The following is a 17,175-nucleotide window of genomic DNA, read 5'->3' as shown; positions in this document are numbered from 1 at the left end:
TGTCTTTTGAATCTTTGTTTAAAAAACCTTTTATATACCACTTCTAGTACCAAAACATAACAGTACTATTAACCTATAGGCGACAGTAGCGCATATAAGAGGTGGTGCATTTAGCATTTATAGAGATAATTCACTTTTTATATTATTACTTTCAAGTGTCACAAATGAGTCATAATCAGGGTTGATACCATGCTGAAAATTGAAAATTTATGAGGGAGGCTTATCTTCTTATTATGTTTTTGAGTGGTTTGAATTTCTTTTTCTTTTGAATTCATCAAACCCCTTTGTAACCTTTTGATATCTCATTTGCATGTAGAAACTTTTCTGGAGTTTGTGTCAGCTGACTTTGATGTCCGTGATCACACCAACAGAGTCATGCAAACGATGGCAATATCAGATCAGCTGGCCAAAATGGCTGAAGGAATCAGCCTTTTGGACAAGGAATTGCATGCCCAGGTAAGCTGTCACTTGTTTGTCATCGTTACTTACTGTTTAGTGTATGCACAAATTAAGCTGTCTAAAGAGGTGTTGTGGCTCACTGGACAGGTTTCCAGTGTCCTGTAACACAATTTGAAAGAATAATTCTGATAGGTTCCTTATCAGTCTACTGAGCAAAATGCACATGCAATGATGATCTTGATAGGTCATTTCATTGAGCGAATAATCGCTAACCTTTGTGTTACGAGGCCCTGGTCCCTAGGTACAGTTCTCTTGGAGTGAGACAATCCCTCGTCCTCTAGAGTCAACCTCTTCTCCCATAACACGAGGGTTAGCGATAAATCATTAATTTGGAAGAAAATTTTTTATTGGTTCCTTGTCAGTCTAGTAATGTGTATACATTACAACGATTATCTTGATGCATCATTTCACCGAGCGATTAATCGCTAACCTTTGTGTTACGGGACCCAGGACCTTTGAACTGCAAGGCCTGGCTTTCAAATTCTCCTGCAGCACCCTTGTCCTTTGGGAAGGCGTTCATCTGCATTCGCCACTCTTCTTGAATGTTCAAAAGAAATTCTGGTTAAGTGAATATTTGGACTGCACAGATAGACATGTATGATGTGATGGGAAATAGCCTTTTTGAAAATACACTCCATTTCAGAAGCATAACTGATTTTGAATTTAAACTGTTTTGTAGGGTTCAAATAGATTTATCACATCTTTCATGAGATATTTTAAAGAATATTTTATTTTCTGTTGCAAAATACAGGTTGGAGCACATCATGAAGATTTGCTATCACAGGCTACAGGAATCGAAACACTAGAGGGCGTCCTTCAAATGATGCAAACAAGGATACAATCATTACAAGCAGCCGTAGAAAGGTATTAAATTCCTTCAGATATGTTGATTACCAGTCATTAATACGAGTCATTTAAAGGCTACATGTCATCAATACCATAAATTGTGAAACTAGTGAGGATTTATAAGAAAGGATCTTTTACAGCATATTTTCGAAGATATTTTATCAACATCCACAAATTCTTTTTTCAGACAAACATGTAGCACTTTGGAAGGTGTATCAGACAGAAATGTATGATTTTTTTAATGATTATAACTTGATACTGCTTGTAGTTGTAATTTGTAAATATGTTTTTTGAAAAGTGTTCGGCATTATCAATTATCATTACATCCACTGGTCAAATCATATTTTTTTTCAGGATTCAAACAAAGATCGTTGAACCATACAACAAGATAGTTGCAAGGACAGCACAGCTCAGAAGACTTCAAGTGAGTATTTTCCTGTTTCTGACTAAACATGTATGATAAATATTTTTTTAAACTTGATACTTATATTCTTTTTTTTAATACCCAAGTAAAGAACAGTTTAGAAGACATATTTTGTACTTTCATGATTTCAGCACCCTTCAAAATATATGCTAAATAAAACAAAACAGAATTTAATGTAATTTGAGTGATCCACTTTTTAGAAAAAAGTGATTTATCCCAATTGATACCATCAATATTATCACCAAATTGTACCCTTTGAATATGCAAATATCAAAACCCTGATAACTTCAATTTTTATGTGTTGGCAGTAACCATACTGCCATACTCTGGCAAAAGGTAGCAAGTTACAAAAGTATCATTTGTCATAAATGAGCAATGTGTGTTCGTCATTTACATACATTGTAGGCATCAGTGCAATTTAACAGCATGTTTTCTTCAATAATTTTCCATAAAACGATAATTTCTTACTCAAATTTTGCCTGAATGTGCAAAATACAAAGGGTGTTTCAGAAACAACAATAACTCCAATTTTACTGATGTGTCACTTGCTTCCTTTAGCCAAAGTTTTGCAGCATAGTACATGCACATAATGTAAGCTGTAAATGTCATTGGCTGTGTTGATTGTGGGTTCACTGAGCTGGAGCTCACTGTCTGTACAAGCATTCAATTTTCACAATGCATTAATTTTCATTGATGCACTTGAGATTCTCATTTCCAAACTCCTTAAAAATGGTTGCAACCACTTGTCCACTTAATACACTAAATCATGAAATTATAATCAGTCGTAAATAAACCAATCTGCTTACCATCACTATCATTTAGGTATTCATGTAATGTTTAATGTGACCTTTTCATGTTTGATTAAAAAAAAACTAGGAGGCCTGTGATCTGTTAAGAAGAATCATCAGAATCTTGTACCTTAGTAAGAGACTTCATGGACAGCTTCAGGGTGGAGCTAGGGAAATTACTAAAGCTGCACAGAGCCTCAATGAACTAGGTAAGATACAAAGGGTTTTAGGAGATTACTAAAGCTGGTCAGAGCCTCAATGAACTAGGTAAGATACAAAGGGTTTTAGGAGATTACTAAAGCTGGTCAGAGCCTCAATGAACTAGGTAAGATACAAAGGGTTTTAGGAGATTACTAAAGCTGGTCAGAGCCTCAATGAACTAGGTAAGATACAAAGGGTTTTAGGAGATTACAAAAGCTGGTCACAGTCTCACTGAACTAGGTAAGATACAAAGGGTCAGTAGATTACTAAGCTGCTCAGAGCCTCAATGAACTAGGTAAGACCCAAAGGTTCAGTAGACTAAAGCTGCTCAGAGCCTCAATGAACTAGGTAAGATACAAAGGGTTTTAGGAGATTACAAAAGCTGGTCACAGTCTCACTGAACTAGGGTAAGATACAAAGGGTCAGGAGATTACTAAAGCTGCTCAGAGCCTCAATGAACTAGGTAAGATACAAAGGGTCAGTAGATTACTAAAGCTGCTCAGAGCCTCAATGAACTAGGTAAGATACAAAGGGTCAGGAGATTACTAAAGCTGCTCAGAGCCTCAATGAACTAGGTAAGATACAAAGGGTCAGGAGATTACTAAAGCTGCTCAGAGCCTCAATGAACTAGGTAAGATACAAAGGGTCAGTAGATTACTAAAGCTGCTCAGAGCCTCAATGAACTAGGTGAGATACAAAGGGTCAGTAGATTACTAAAGCTGCTCAAAGCCTCAATGAACTAGGTAAGATACAAAGGGTCAGTAGATTACTAAGCTGCTCAGAGCCTCAATGAACTAGGTAAGATACAAAGGGTCAGTAGATTACTAAAGCTGCTCAGAGCCTCAATGAACTAGGTGAGATACAAAGGGTCAGTAGATTACTAAAGCTGCTCAGAGCCTCAATGAACTAGGTGAGATACAAAGGGTCAGTAGATTACTAAAGCTGCTCAGAACCTCAATGATCTAGGTGAGATACAAAGGGTCAGTAGATTACTAAAGCTGCTCAGAGCCTCAATGAACTAGGTGAGATACAAAGGGTCAGTAGATTACTAAAGCTGCTCAGAACCTCAATGATCTAAGTGAGATACAAAGGGTCAGTAGATTACTAAAGCTGCTCAGAGCCTCAATGAACTAGGTGAGATACAAAGGGTCAGTAGATTACTAAAGCTGCTCAGAACCTCAATGATCTAGGTGAGATACAAAGGGTCAGTAGATTACTAAAGCTGCTCAGAGCCTCAATGAACTAGGTAAGACCCAAAGGGTCAGGAGATTACTAAAGCTGCTCAGAACCTCAATGATCTAGGTGAGATACAAAGGGTCAGTAGATTACTAAAGCTGCTCAGAGCCTCAATGAACTAGGTGAGATACAAAGGGTCAGTAGATTACTAAAGCTGCTCAGAACCTCAATGATCTAGGTGAGATACAAAGGGTCAGTAGATTACTAAAGCTGCTCAGAGCCTCAATGAACTAGGTAAGATACAAAGGGTCAGTAGATTACTAAAGCTGCTCAGAGCCTCAATGAACTAGGTGAGATACAAAGGGTCAGTAGATTACTAAAGCTGGTCAGAACCTCAATGAACTAGGTAGGATACAAAGGGTCAATAGATTACTAAAGCTGCTCAGAGCCTCAATGAACTAGGTAAGATACAAAGGGTCAATAGATTACTAAAGCTGCTCAGAGCCTCAATGAACTAGGTAAGATACAAAGGGTTTTAGGAGATTACTAAAGCTGCTCAGAGCCTCAATGAACTAGGTAAGATACAAAGGGTCAGTAGATTACTAAAGCTGCTCAGAGCCTCAATGAACTAGGTAAGATACAAAGGGTTTTAGGAGATTACTAAAGCTGGTCAGAACCTCAATGAACTAGGTAAGACCCAAAGGGTCAGGAGATTACTAAAGCTGCTCAGACAAGGGCGCCGGAAGCGGGGGGGCAGGGGGGGACAAAAGTAAATGAAGGCACTTTTCTGCCTGAAAATTGTCATTTCCATTGTCAAAAGTGAAAAAAAATTGCCCCTGACGGGGCAAATACATTATCATAGTAGTCCTGATCGCGTCTTTTGACGAACAGTTCCTCTGTGAAACATAGTTTTGATAAGCCCCTTTTCCATCTTATTACAGTGTGATAACGTTTAACCTTTTAATGAATACATTTCAGACTAAAAGCGAATGGCAAATTGATAGTGGTCCACCAATGATTAGGTTCATAATTCTATGATGCTGGCTGTGTGGTCTAACAACGCGCGGTCGCCCAGAAACGCTCAGACCGGACTCGATATCGCTAACGCGCGTGAACACTATTTACTCGAGCAAGATATGGAATCTATGTCATAGCTGTCAAGCCCAGAAATCATAACATGTCGAGAAACTTGTTTCAATTATTTCATTTTGAACTAAATATAAATTGAGTTAATACAGTGATAACAAGAGAGCGGTGATGGCTCAGTCGGTATATAACGCGTCTGCCCGTCGAAGTCGAACCAAAGATCGTAGGTTCGAGTCCACCCTGGGCGGATGACTGAAGTCAGTGCGTTGTGTGTAAACGTCTCTCCATGTTTCATAGATACAGGCTATGTTACAATGGAAAAACACTCCGTCCCTCGGATAGGACGTTAAATGGAGGCCCCGTGAAGAGGAGAGTCACCACCTTTGGATGTTAAGAACCCACTGCACTATTCGTATAAGAGTAGGGGGACACCCCGGTGTCGAGGTCCACCTGCATCCCCCAGTAAGTTATATCGGGAGGAGAGACCTGTGGATCATAGTGATTCAGTTCGCTTTTCGCCTCTCAGGCACAGGTGACGCCAAACAAATAATAATAACAATTCAGTGCCCTAAAGAAAATACCAAGGTCATTTCAACTCAATATAAATGTTATCAGAAAATTACACTCAGAATAATCATGTGTAGAGGATTATAATTTATAATTTGTAAAAATGGTGAATCCCACTCGAAAGCAACTTAGAGATGTTTAGACATGAAAAAAAATAAAATCATCTGTGAAAGTGTCTTCTGACCGGACTCATATTATCCGAGATATGAATAAAAATGTAAAGAATATAAAAGAAAAAATAAGCAGTATAAGTTACAGTACTGCTCTACTATAAAAAAAATCTTAAGATATTTTCACAGCCCCGTATTTTCCTCTATTCCTTTTCATTGGCATGATTGGAAGGCGTTTTGTCTGATAATATTTCAGCTCATATATAGCACTTATGTATTTTAGATTCCAAAACTTATTCCCATTACCTGTTACTAATCATATCGAGATGGCAGCTATGTTCTCTGGTTCATCCCAGCTTTTGTTATTCATGGACGTTTGCAAAAATAAAAAAAAAAACCGGGAGTGGGTGGGGCTGCAAGACCTAAATTTTCGAAGAAACGTAAGAGCGAGGGGATTTGTGATGGGGGAGCTTTTGCATTTTCTAGAATAAAATTGAAGGATTTCGTGCACACTTTGGGTGAATTTTGTGAATTTTGCCCTCTCGATCGGCGGCCCACGGCTGCGTAAGGTCATGTTTGTCATCTTAAAGTCTTTAAAAGGCCTATATTACATTGGTTTGAAACAATTTCGTTTGCAATAAGGCTCGTAATTTGCTGGAACTGCGACCTTGCATCATGAAGAAACACCAGGCTGGGTCAGGAGGGAGGAAACAGAAGGAGCAAAAAGAACTCCAAGACTGTTTAATTCTCAAGAAATTTATTTTTGAATGCACTTAGAAACGCAACTTTTATACTCCATTTTACACAAAATCCTTACCGTGGGGGGGGGGGGTGGGTGGGGGTCCTATAGCCTTTCCCGTTCGATCGCTTCGGTATCTCACGCTGTCAAAAATATTGTGCCCTCTTCGGGATTTTGCCCCCCCAAACTGAAAGTGTTCCGGCGCGCCTGTGCTCAGAGCCTCAATGAACTAGGTAAGATACAAAGGGTTTTATGAGATAACAAAAGCTGGTCACAGTCTCACTGAACTAGGTAAGAAACAAAGGGTCAGTAGATTACTAAAGCTGCTCAGACCCTCAATGAACTAGGTAGGATACAAAGGGTTTTATGAGATAACAAAAGCTGGTCACATTCTCACTGAACTAGGTAAGATACAAAGGGTCAGGAGATTACTAAAGCTGCTCAGAGCCTCAATGAACTAGGTAAGACACAAAGGGTCAGGAGATTACTAAAGCTGCTCAGAACCTCAATGAACTAGGTGAGATACAAAGGGTCAGTAGATTACTAAAGCTGCTCAAAGCCTCAATGAACTAGATCCAAAGGCTATCTATTAAGCTGCCCAGAGCATCAGTGGGCTAAATAAGACCCAAAGGTTCAGGAGATTACTAAAGCTGGTCAATGAACTAGGTTAGACCCAAAGGGTCAGGAGATTACTAAAGCTGGTCAGAGCCTCAATGAACTATATAAGACCCAAAGGGTCAGGGGGAGGGGGGTTACTTAAGCTGGTCAGAGCCTCAATGAACTAGGTAAGACCTGAAAGGCAAGGGAAATTACTAACGCTACTCAGAGCCTAAATGAACTTGGTAAGATCCAGGGGGGGAGGGGATTACTAAAACAGAAACAGTGATTAAGAAAGGCTGCTTATATTACACCACTACCTAGGGTTTACTGTTAAGCTATGGAATTGCCAAAATATAACAAAATACTCTGATTCTTCTGAAAGTCACATGCACTGCACATGGAGAAGAATGTATGGGACTACACACAAATTTTTAGCCCAACAGTTTCAGCTTTTATTTGTATTATTTGTAATGTGAGGGTATTTTAGAGGCAGTCCTTTGCATTTTTCATGATATTCCTTGAGGAAACAATTTGGAAAGCTCACAGTGATTACTCCATCTTTTCCACAAATTTTGTTTTCCTTTAACCAATGCAATGGTATTCTGTAATTGAACCTAGACCCTGCAAGTAAGAAATTTATTCCACACTGTTGAATGCTAGATTTCATCTTCAATAATCGTGGTAAATATTGAACAAAAAATGAATTAGAAGTAGTTGTATTCTCATTTCATCTCCGTATTTCTCAACACAGTAAGTGATTTCAAAACATTTTGCCAAAGGATCAGGATGAGTTTTAATATTGAATCACTGGACGTATGGCACCCCATAAAATTATGGTCAAAGTTAACCTATGATTAACTAAACCATGGCCATGAGAGTAACACTCACTGTGTTTGATCTTCTCTTTGACAGACTACCTTTATCATGGAGTAGATCTGACAGGGATCGAGGTGATAGAGCAGGATACACTCTTCATCAGGAAAGCTCGTAAAGATGTTGAGAAACAGGCGCAGAAGATGCTTCAACAAGGCATGGAAACACAGGTTGGTAGTATGGAATGCCATCTGAGGCAAATTCAGTTTTTGTGCAGAATTGAGGGAACTGGGAGGTTGGGAGTTCAAACCCCGGCCACGTCAGACCAAAAGACTTCAAAAGATGGGAGTTGCGGCTATCCCTGTTTGGCGGTCAACAATTAAAGGGTAGAGCCTCATCATGTACCATGATCAATTGGGCAAAGCAAATTTTTGAGTTTTTCATTTCATGTCTATTTCGAACAATAAAAATATGGATAACCATTCATGAATTTGCCAATCGTTATGGTATCCACTCCTTGCACAATGTAACATTTGACTCATAAACCATTAGAGATTTCAGGCAACTTATCCTATGCCTAATGGGGCCATGGGTTTTATCAATATTCTTTTATAGGCTTTCACGTGTTTTGAGTATCTGAAGAGGACGTGATTATCAATTATTCTCATGATGCTCATTAAACCCTATTTACTTCTATTCTTCATATTGCCTTCAATCATGGTACAATAATGGTACAATTATGACAAATATGAAATAGTATTTCATAAACAATGCACAGCAATGTTTGAAGATATCAGAAAATTACATGTACAGTTGCCATGATCCTCTATATTATTGCATTCTTCTGTGGTCACTCTCTGATCCACGTAATCACTTGTATTCTTAATTGATAGGCTAACATTGTTATGCTGCATGTGTAATTGTTATTTGATTGCATTGTAAAAGAAATAGGAAACCTTATCTGATTTACCTCATGTTCATCATCATTATACTTTGGTCAGCATTTTCCCTCTTACAAAGGGTTACCGACTCTCACACCACGATGCACTTCCTCTTCTTTCTGTCTTGAGCATATTCTATGTTCAGACCAACCTTACTGCTTTCCTTCTTCGCTACATGTATATCTTCCCATGTAATCCTTGGTCTTCTCTTTCCTGTTTTGCCATCAATTTCCAGTTCTCATAGTCTTTTGCCTCCCCTGTACAAAAGTACTCCTATATCAATTGGATTATTTCTTTGTGTTTCAAATGCAGAACCAAACACAGGTTGCCACATCCCTGCAAGTGTTTCACAATCTTGGAAGCTTGAAGGATACGTACAGGCCGTTGTTAAGAGCAGACACTAGATGAAGTTTAATCAGGGAGGAGACAACAGAGGTGAAGGAGAAGGAAGAGGTGACGATGCCGGCGCCCAGCAAAAAAGATATCATTATGTCGATTCTTATCATACCTGTGCGCTGGTGTAAGTTTTGGATGAGCATTGGAGAGTGACATTGAGAGTGAGTCGGGTCACAGGTGACACCAGGGACTGTTTTAGTGCAGGGAAAATATTACTGAAAGGATTTTGTGCCAATTTGCCACCAAAATCCATCCCAACCCAATCAAATAGACATTTGATATACCGCCTTTTCCTTTTGGTTACAGAGCGCTGCACACACTACTCTATGTTTGGGCCACTGAAACAATAATTCAACACCACGGAATGATCGGCTTAGAAATGCCAAAAAGAGCCCCTTAAAACGCCAACACGCACATGTCATCTAACACATAATCAGATTAATGGATACGCGGTAGTTCATTTTCCATGTGCGTGATCTGACCAACGAACCTTTAATGTGATGCTAAGTCACATTTTAGTCTGTGAAACACACTCAGGAAATGTAAACTGTAATTCAGTGTATCACGTTTTGGCTGGTGAGCTAAAAAATGCAGCCCAGAAATGACTTATTTTATTGGTGATTTTATGAGGGGTTTAAGGTATGAAAATATGTTGGTTTTATATATCAAGTATATAATCAAATAAATTATAGGGTAGAGTTGAAAAGGCACAGAATATATTGTGATTTTTTCAGTCGAAATGTAGTATGTTTTAATGGCTAAAATTCACGAAGATGGTTTTAATTGTAACATGTACAAAACCATGGATAATGTTCAATTTTTTTTGTATCATCACACTTCCTTTAAGCATAAATTGAGCCCCCTTACCAAAAGCGCACATTCATTATTGGACTTTTGCAGTCTAATTAGTGTAATTACAGATACAGTTGTGCTCAAAAGCTAGTGAACCCCACCACAAAATGCAATTCTTTGTGCCGAATGTTCAATGCAGAAAACGAAACTACCATGTTTGGTGAGCCCAGAGAAACAAACTTTATTGAATATAATATTTTATTACCTGACTTCACAATCAAATATCTAAAATATGACAGTACTTGAACACTTTAGATATGTTTATTTTCTGGTAGGGTTCACTAACTTTTGAGCACTACTGTCAGTAGAAGAAATCTGCACTGTCCATGGTTCTGTACTATGGTACAGTTGAAACCTACCTTTTCACAAACTTTGTGGATTTGAGCCAATGAGTTTCAATGTTCACAGATTAAATGGTATCTCATTTCTTTCCTCAGGACCTGGGAAGGCTGCCATGCCCGCTCCAGGGAACACACCAGCGTTCAGAGCTACCCTGTGGACGAACCTTGAGAAACTGATGGATCAAATACATGCTGCTTGTGGACAGGTGAAGCAATAATCAATCATGGGGGGGGATTGGGGGTGTCTTGAGAAAACATTTGCAATCAATTACAAAGTTTTGTTGTAATTTGAAAACTGATATATCAATTATAATTATAGCATACAATTCATACTCCAGGGCTCCATCTTACAAAGAGTTCCAATTGATCTGATCTATCACAACTATGGACGGCCAGTAATGTCAACATCTATTATGCATGTTTGTTCAAAACTATGATGTATATTCATTCATTAATTGTTTTCTTTAAAATTCACTGTGCTTCTCTATGTTTACAAAGGACATTGTGTGAATATCCTACAGGTATAACAAATTATGGCACTGATGGATTTCCATAGATTTACGATCGATTGGATTAATCATAACTCTTTGAAAGATGGAGCTTAGGGTTGCAAGTAGGGGAGTGGCAATCAAGTGCAAATTTGCAATTAATTGCAAGACGTATGATTGATCTTTGATGATTGACCCTAAATAGAATTGCGATTGATTGCAAGCTTCTTTCATTGCCCAAATAGTCTTTGAAAATGGTAGCACAACTTGATTGTCTTGTCCTGATAAACATCATTGCATTATGAGTCATTAAATTATAGTGAAATAATAATGATGATGTCCGGAGTTTTTCTGTGTAACTTTTTACAATGTTTTACTTCTCTTAGCATCTTTTGTAAATTTGATGCAATGGCCCCCTCTGCCCCATTATAACTTTTTTTTGTACTGCATACAGGTGAATCATTTACAGAAAGTGTTGGTTAAGAAGAGAGATCCAGTGACCCATGTCTGCTTTATGGATGAGCTACAGAAGGTACGCTCCTTACCCTTCATGAAACATTCAATATTCCAAAGTTTGTTCACCTTGACGGAGTAGACCTCTTTACCTCTCTCTCTAACTCCCTCTCTTTCTCTCCCTCATCTGTCTTTTTCTCATTTTTGTCTCACCTGAATGAAGTTCGGCAGAAACCTAGTAATCGCTTTTCCTGTTAGTCCGTTAGATTGTTACTCTGTTCCAAAATGTACAAGTTTTTGTTAAACTTGCTCTTTTTTCTTTATGTGTGCATCAATTACTTTCATGCTGGGTACATATGATCCTCGGGTAATACCACATGTGAGCCAATGAGAATGATTGGGTCAAAAGGTAAACAAAGTGGGACTTAATTTCCTTGTAATGTACATACAAATTTACTCATGACTGGTGGAATGCGGCAATACCTTTAGTATTTTTGAGCACCTTAACATCATGCTTGGTTGACATGAGTGCTATACATCTATTGTACTCTCATCATTACACTTTTTCATGAGAAATACAATAACTCTAAATATAGGGATAATTTATGCTTTTTATATTGATCTTTATGATCTTCATGTGTTTTTTTTGTATTGCAGGATGGTCATGGGAATATAATGCTCTCATTCTGGATGTCACTAACACAACTGATGAAGGAAGATTTTGGAGAAATGGCCAATGGTAAGTAGGGTTAGCAATTGATTTTATTTCATTTAATCTTGTGATCAAGGAAAAAAGCCTTCTGATTCTAGTAGTACAGAGTTAAGGATTTTTTTGTTAATGTGTGGTACATGTCAACAAAGCTTGGCAACAATGTTGGCAACATCTTGCATCCAAAGTCAGTGAGAAATGAGGCAACTAAACGATATAAGAGGCAGGAGACTCTTTTTGTTGTGTGGTTACACAAAGATGCAGAAAAGAACTTGAGCAAAAATAAATGTCATAAAATGCACAGAAAAACTGTCTAGTGTGAGTCTTTGTTTGTTGCCAATGTCCATTTAAAAAATTGGGATCCTGAATATGCCTCACGTGAAAGGATTGACTCGGTATTCTTCCCCTTGAAATATTTCAGCATATTTCATTTTTACAAGTGTCATGTTCTTTTTTTTTCTTCTCTTTTTCACAGCATCAACTTTTATCAAACAGGCCTTTGAAGGGGAGTATCCCAAACTTCTCAGACTCTATAATGACCTGTGGAAAAGGCTAGAGCAGTTCAATATTGTTTCCGTAGCAACATCACTGGTTGATGCCCATGGGGTGTCTCAGTCGCCCGTCGTTGATATGTATGTTGGCCTCAAAGTTTGATGAGGATTATAGGTGAGATTGAGGATTTGCTCATTTTACTTTTGTGTAGACATTGTAGGTAAAATTGACTTGGAAGGCAAAACTTGATTAAAATTTTGTAAAAATTTCCTTTTTTATAAGAAATTTTATAAGAAATAATGGTTATATAACTGTGTCTTTGGACTACTACATTTAATATATGATTAACTCAAAATCACCATCATCAACATCAGTATCACCATCAACATCACCATCATCCTCACCATCAACATCGTCATCTTTATCATCACCATCACTACTATCATCACCATCATCCACACCATCCTCCTCATGATCTTTATCATCACTCTCCTCAGTAGCATTATCATCCATTTCCTCTTCTTCCTCTCCAATTCTTTATCATCATTGTCGTCATTACTATCAGTATCTCTTTTGACTGCTGGAAAGGATCCCATGTCACTCTATCTGAGATAACCATTATCATCACTTGCGTGATCTCATATTTAATATCATATTCCGCTGCTCTTTCATCACTTCCAGCCCTGAGAAGGCCTTGAAGGAGTCCCTGTTCATCTTTGAGACGGCATACCTCTCAAGATCCTTATCACGTCTCTTTGATCCTATCAACCTGGTTTTCCCTAGTGGAGCAGCGTACCCCCCATCGGAGAGTGAGGTGGAGAATATTGCCAAGACAATCCAGAGGTATTACTCGAGAAAGGGTCTTCAAAATCTGTTTTTTAAGGCCAAGTCCACACCAGAAAAATGTTGATTTGAATAAATAGAGGAAATGAAACGAGCAAAGCGCTGAAAATTTCATCAAAATCTGATATAAAATAAGAAAGTTATGACATTTTAAAGTTCCACTTATTTTTTCACAAAACAGTGATATACACAACTCAGTGACATGCAAATGAGACAGTCGATGAAGTCCCTCACTCACTATTTTTTTTCTATTGTTTGCATTTTCATTTTTTACAGATTAGACATGAAGGACCAATTTGACTGAACCATATAGTATTTAACAATGCTAATTCCTCATGTGCATGTAGAAATTGTTGTTTCATTGCACAGTGAGGAGAAAAATTAGAATATTTCGTATTACATATAATAAAATACAAAAGAAATAATGAGTGGATGACGTCATCAGTCTCCTCATTTGCATACCAACCAGGATGTGCAAATAACTGTTGTGTGAAATTAAGCGAAACTTTAAAATGTGATAACTTTCTTATTTTGCATCCGATTTTGATAAAATTTTCAGTGTTATGCTTGTTTGATTTTTTTTCTTTTATTTAAATTGACTTTTTGTTGGGGAGAACTTGTCCTTTGAAAGAGAGAGAGAGAAGGGGGGGGGGGGTGAGGAAGCGAGATGGGAGAGGGGAACCCAAGAACAGGGAGTTTCATAATGGAAGACAAGTGCATTTTTAAGACTCAATATGCAAGAGAGATAGCAAGTTGAAAAACAAAATGATACAATCTACCCAATAACATCCATAGGATGATGTTGCATGCAAATGAAATGATTTGTCATGAGGGCAAAAATAACTCATATCTCATGTTTTTTTAAAGAGAAAATCTCTTGAAGAATATAATCTCTTTTTTTTTGTAAGAAAATGAAAACACAAGGCCAACGTAAAAGAAATGCCATCGTGTTACATACAGTTTTATGGCAACCATCCAAAGTTTTCCTTAATTCAAGGTTTGTCAATTCAGCAGCTATGTGCAAATACAACAAGTTTTCTGTCTCTCTCTATCTATCTATCTGTCTATCCATCTATCTATCTATCTGTCTGTCTTTCTGTCTGTCTGTCTGTCTGTCTGTCTGTCCGTCTGTCTGTCTATTAATCCGATCCCACTTATTTCCTCTTTCTGTCATTCAGTGAGCTGAGTGTAGCCAGTGTAGACCCCAACCTGAGCATACTTGTTGCCAAGAATGCTTCTAAGACTGTCAACCTCTATGTCAACAAATGTGAACAACTGGTAAGAGATTTTAAATCTAATTTATGGCTTTCAACCTTGTGAATAAGATCACTTTGATCAATCTATTATAAGTCAGGGAAAAAAAAAGAGAGATTGCATTACCTTTGTAAACTTTTTGATGAGCCCCATTCAAACAAGAACAAAGTAGCATTTTAGGTGATCTATCATTTGATCTGTATTGCCCTTCGAGAGAAGGCTCTAGATTAAAATTGTGAAGTGACATGTGCTGCGGCAACAATTGCTCTGATGTAAGATCTGCAAGTTAAGCCAAACATAAACCCTTACCTCCAAAACTAAATAAACCCTAATCCTTATCTTGACATTATTCTGAACCAAGACTCTACTTCAATCCAAACTCCTACCCTATGCCCTTTGAGATGTTAAGGGCAGACCAAATGTTGTGTCACACTAGATTATACATGTAGCTCAATACCAGGAATGAGAGTATCTTGAATATCTTGAGAGGATAAAAACTTTCACCTGTATGCAGGCTTTCCTTTCCTATGCTTTCTGATAAACTCATCTGGCTGTGCTAGCATGAATACTAGAAAGTGATGTCCTAGATAGCCTAGATGAAGTTGAAGAACTATTGGCTAATTGACAGATCAGCTTGAGGATACACTCTTCTTTGCCATGTATATACATCTAAACAAGGAACATGTATTTCATTGTCATGTGTGCCTTTATTTATTAATTGGTACACATGCATGTGTATGATGGTCAGATATAGATCAAGCACAATTCATATTCAGGCTAATTTATGATTTATAGGAAATAACATAGTAATAATGACCACCATTTTCCTATGACTTATAGGAAATAACATAATTACATACACAGGTTTCCCGTTTTTCATAGGAAATAACTTTATTATCTAGACTGTCATGTTATTCTCCATTCCATTGGTTTGTACTCCACCTTGCATCCTTTAGCTGTGTACCGATGGAGATGCTAGTCAGGTGATAGCGCCCCCTACTGCCGGTCAAGCTAAGAATGCAGCCGTGGTGAATTCTCTCTACCAGTTCCATCATGCCATCAGTAAGGTCACCCAAGCCCTCGGAGCTTACCCGGAGAATGCCATTTCTATCGTTGAGGGCTCCCTTCAGGTATCGCTTTGAATCTATTGTTTTACTGTTGTAACCAAGGAGATTTCATCCATATTCTCGCTGGGAAAGATATGACTTCTTTATCTGGGGTAAAATTGTACTCAGATTCCAAAGATGTCATTCTGATTGACCACTCTTCAAGTCATTTTGGTTGATGTGGACATTTTGTACCAAGAGTTACCATTTGGACTGCAATTAGGAAGTGGATCATTTCACAAAATGCTCTTAAAGAGAAATTCCAGTAGTTGCAGTAAACACTGACTTCATGAGAAAATCTGTAAAACAAGGCTTAATTGTCAGTATATCATCTTGGATCTAGATCTGGTACAGTTACATTAACTGAACTTTGTGGATCTTGAAATCTATGCTGAAAAATGTTCACACTGAAGATCCCCAACGCAGATAAGCACACGTGGGACAATATATAATTATTGCTTAGAGCGTCGGGCCTGACGCTCTACCCGAATCCTTTGCTTATTTGCTGATTTCTCAGCAATTACACAATTTCTTCCAGAATCCTTTGGCACATGCTTTTTATTTATACAAGCAGACACTTTGGTGGTCATTTCATTGGATTCTGTACGAACTCATTTTGATATCGTTACCAAAACTAGCATTTACCTTTAACCTTAGCCAATCAATGGAAAAGTTTACACTTTCAAAATTTTATTGTAAAAGTAGCCGAAAGTTTGAGGAAAATCTGTCAAAGAAAGAAAGACAAATTATTAGAAGTTTAATTGTTTGATGTGTGACGTCATATGTGAGCAGCTTTCCCACACATCCTATGGTAAAACATCAATGAAATTTCATTTTCTCAGAAATTTGAAAAATGGTTTCTAATTTACCTTCAGTATATCGATAGACGAATCATTTCTTTCTTAATCTTAAATTTTAATCACATTTAGGAAAATCACACAGTGCAGCTTATGGATTCACTTATAATTGTTTTGTAAAGAATAAGCTAAATTGTAAAATATAACCTTCCTATTTCACATCCAACTTCTATTGATTTTCAGCTCCTTATATCAAATCAACTTTTCTGTTGGAGTGGACTTGCCCTTTTATAAGGAAATAATACATGAAATTGTAATTTTTCAAAAGCGTGATAACAGTCAAACATATTTCATGTTGATCTTTCTTGTAGATTGTAGTAACCATGATGAGTAATGCTATCCAGCCTCTGTTAGCATCCATTGCTGATTCTATTGAAGCCATTATTCTAACCATGCACAGTGAAGACTTTAAAACGTGAGTACATCAGGCAGTAGTTATGGGAAAAAGGGGCATTTTGCCATGAATACGTATGTATTTCCTCAGGAAATCATTCAATGTAGATATGACTATCCTTACTTTGTTTTACCAATCTGTCATCAAGAGCAATATATTATTTAGTTGTCTTGTCTGGTACAGAGATTGTCAAAAGAAGGAATTTAGGAAAATTGAGAGAATCGCCAAACAAACCAAAAA

At 37.6% G+C, this 17,175-nt stretch overlaps 1 protein-coding gene across 1 annotated transcript in view; it reads left to right on the top strand.

Annotated features, from left to right (window-relative positions):
• LOC121411915 (conserved oligomeric Golgi complex subunit 5-like) overlaps positions 1 to 17,175 on the top strand; it is a 41,265-nt gene that overhangs the window by 3,600 nt on the left and 20,490 nt on the right. Inside the window, 15 exon segments of the mRNA XM_041604804.1 lie at positions 317 to 456; positions 1,211 to 1,323; positions 1,660 to 1,729; positions 2,606 to 2,726; positions 7,909 to 8,039; positions 9,063 to 9,223; positions 10,434 to 10,545; positions 11,282 to 11,359; positions 11,938 to 12,019; positions 12,465 to 12,640; positions 12,642 to 12,655; positions 13,163 to 13,324; positions 14,503 to 14,602; positions 15,535 to 15,708; positions 16,853 to 16,956. Of these exon segments, the coding sequence (XP_041460738.1) occupies positions 317 to 456; positions 1,211 to 1,323; positions 1,660 to 1,729; positions 2,606 to 2,726; positions 7,909 to 8,039; positions 9,063 to 9,223; positions 10,434 to 10,545; positions 11,282 to 11,359; positions 11,938 to 12,019; positions 12,465 to 12,640; positions 12,642 to 12,655; positions 13,163 to 13,324; positions 14,503 to 14,602; positions 15,535 to 15,708; positions 16,853 to 16,956 (1,738 nt within the window).

The sequence above is a fragment of the Lytechinus variegatus genome, chromosome 3 (assembly GCF_018143015.1).
Source record: "Lytechinus variegatus isolate NC3 chromosome 3, Lvar_3.0, whole genome shotgun sequence".
In the NCBI taxonomy this organism is placed as follows: domain Eukaryota; kingdom Metazoa; phylum Echinodermata; class Echinoidea; order Temnopleuroida; family Toxopneustidae; genus Lytechinus; species Lytechinus variegatus.
The sequence above is the reverse complement of the archived record's forward strand: the minus strand, read 5'-3'. Positions and strand labels throughout refer to the sequence as shown.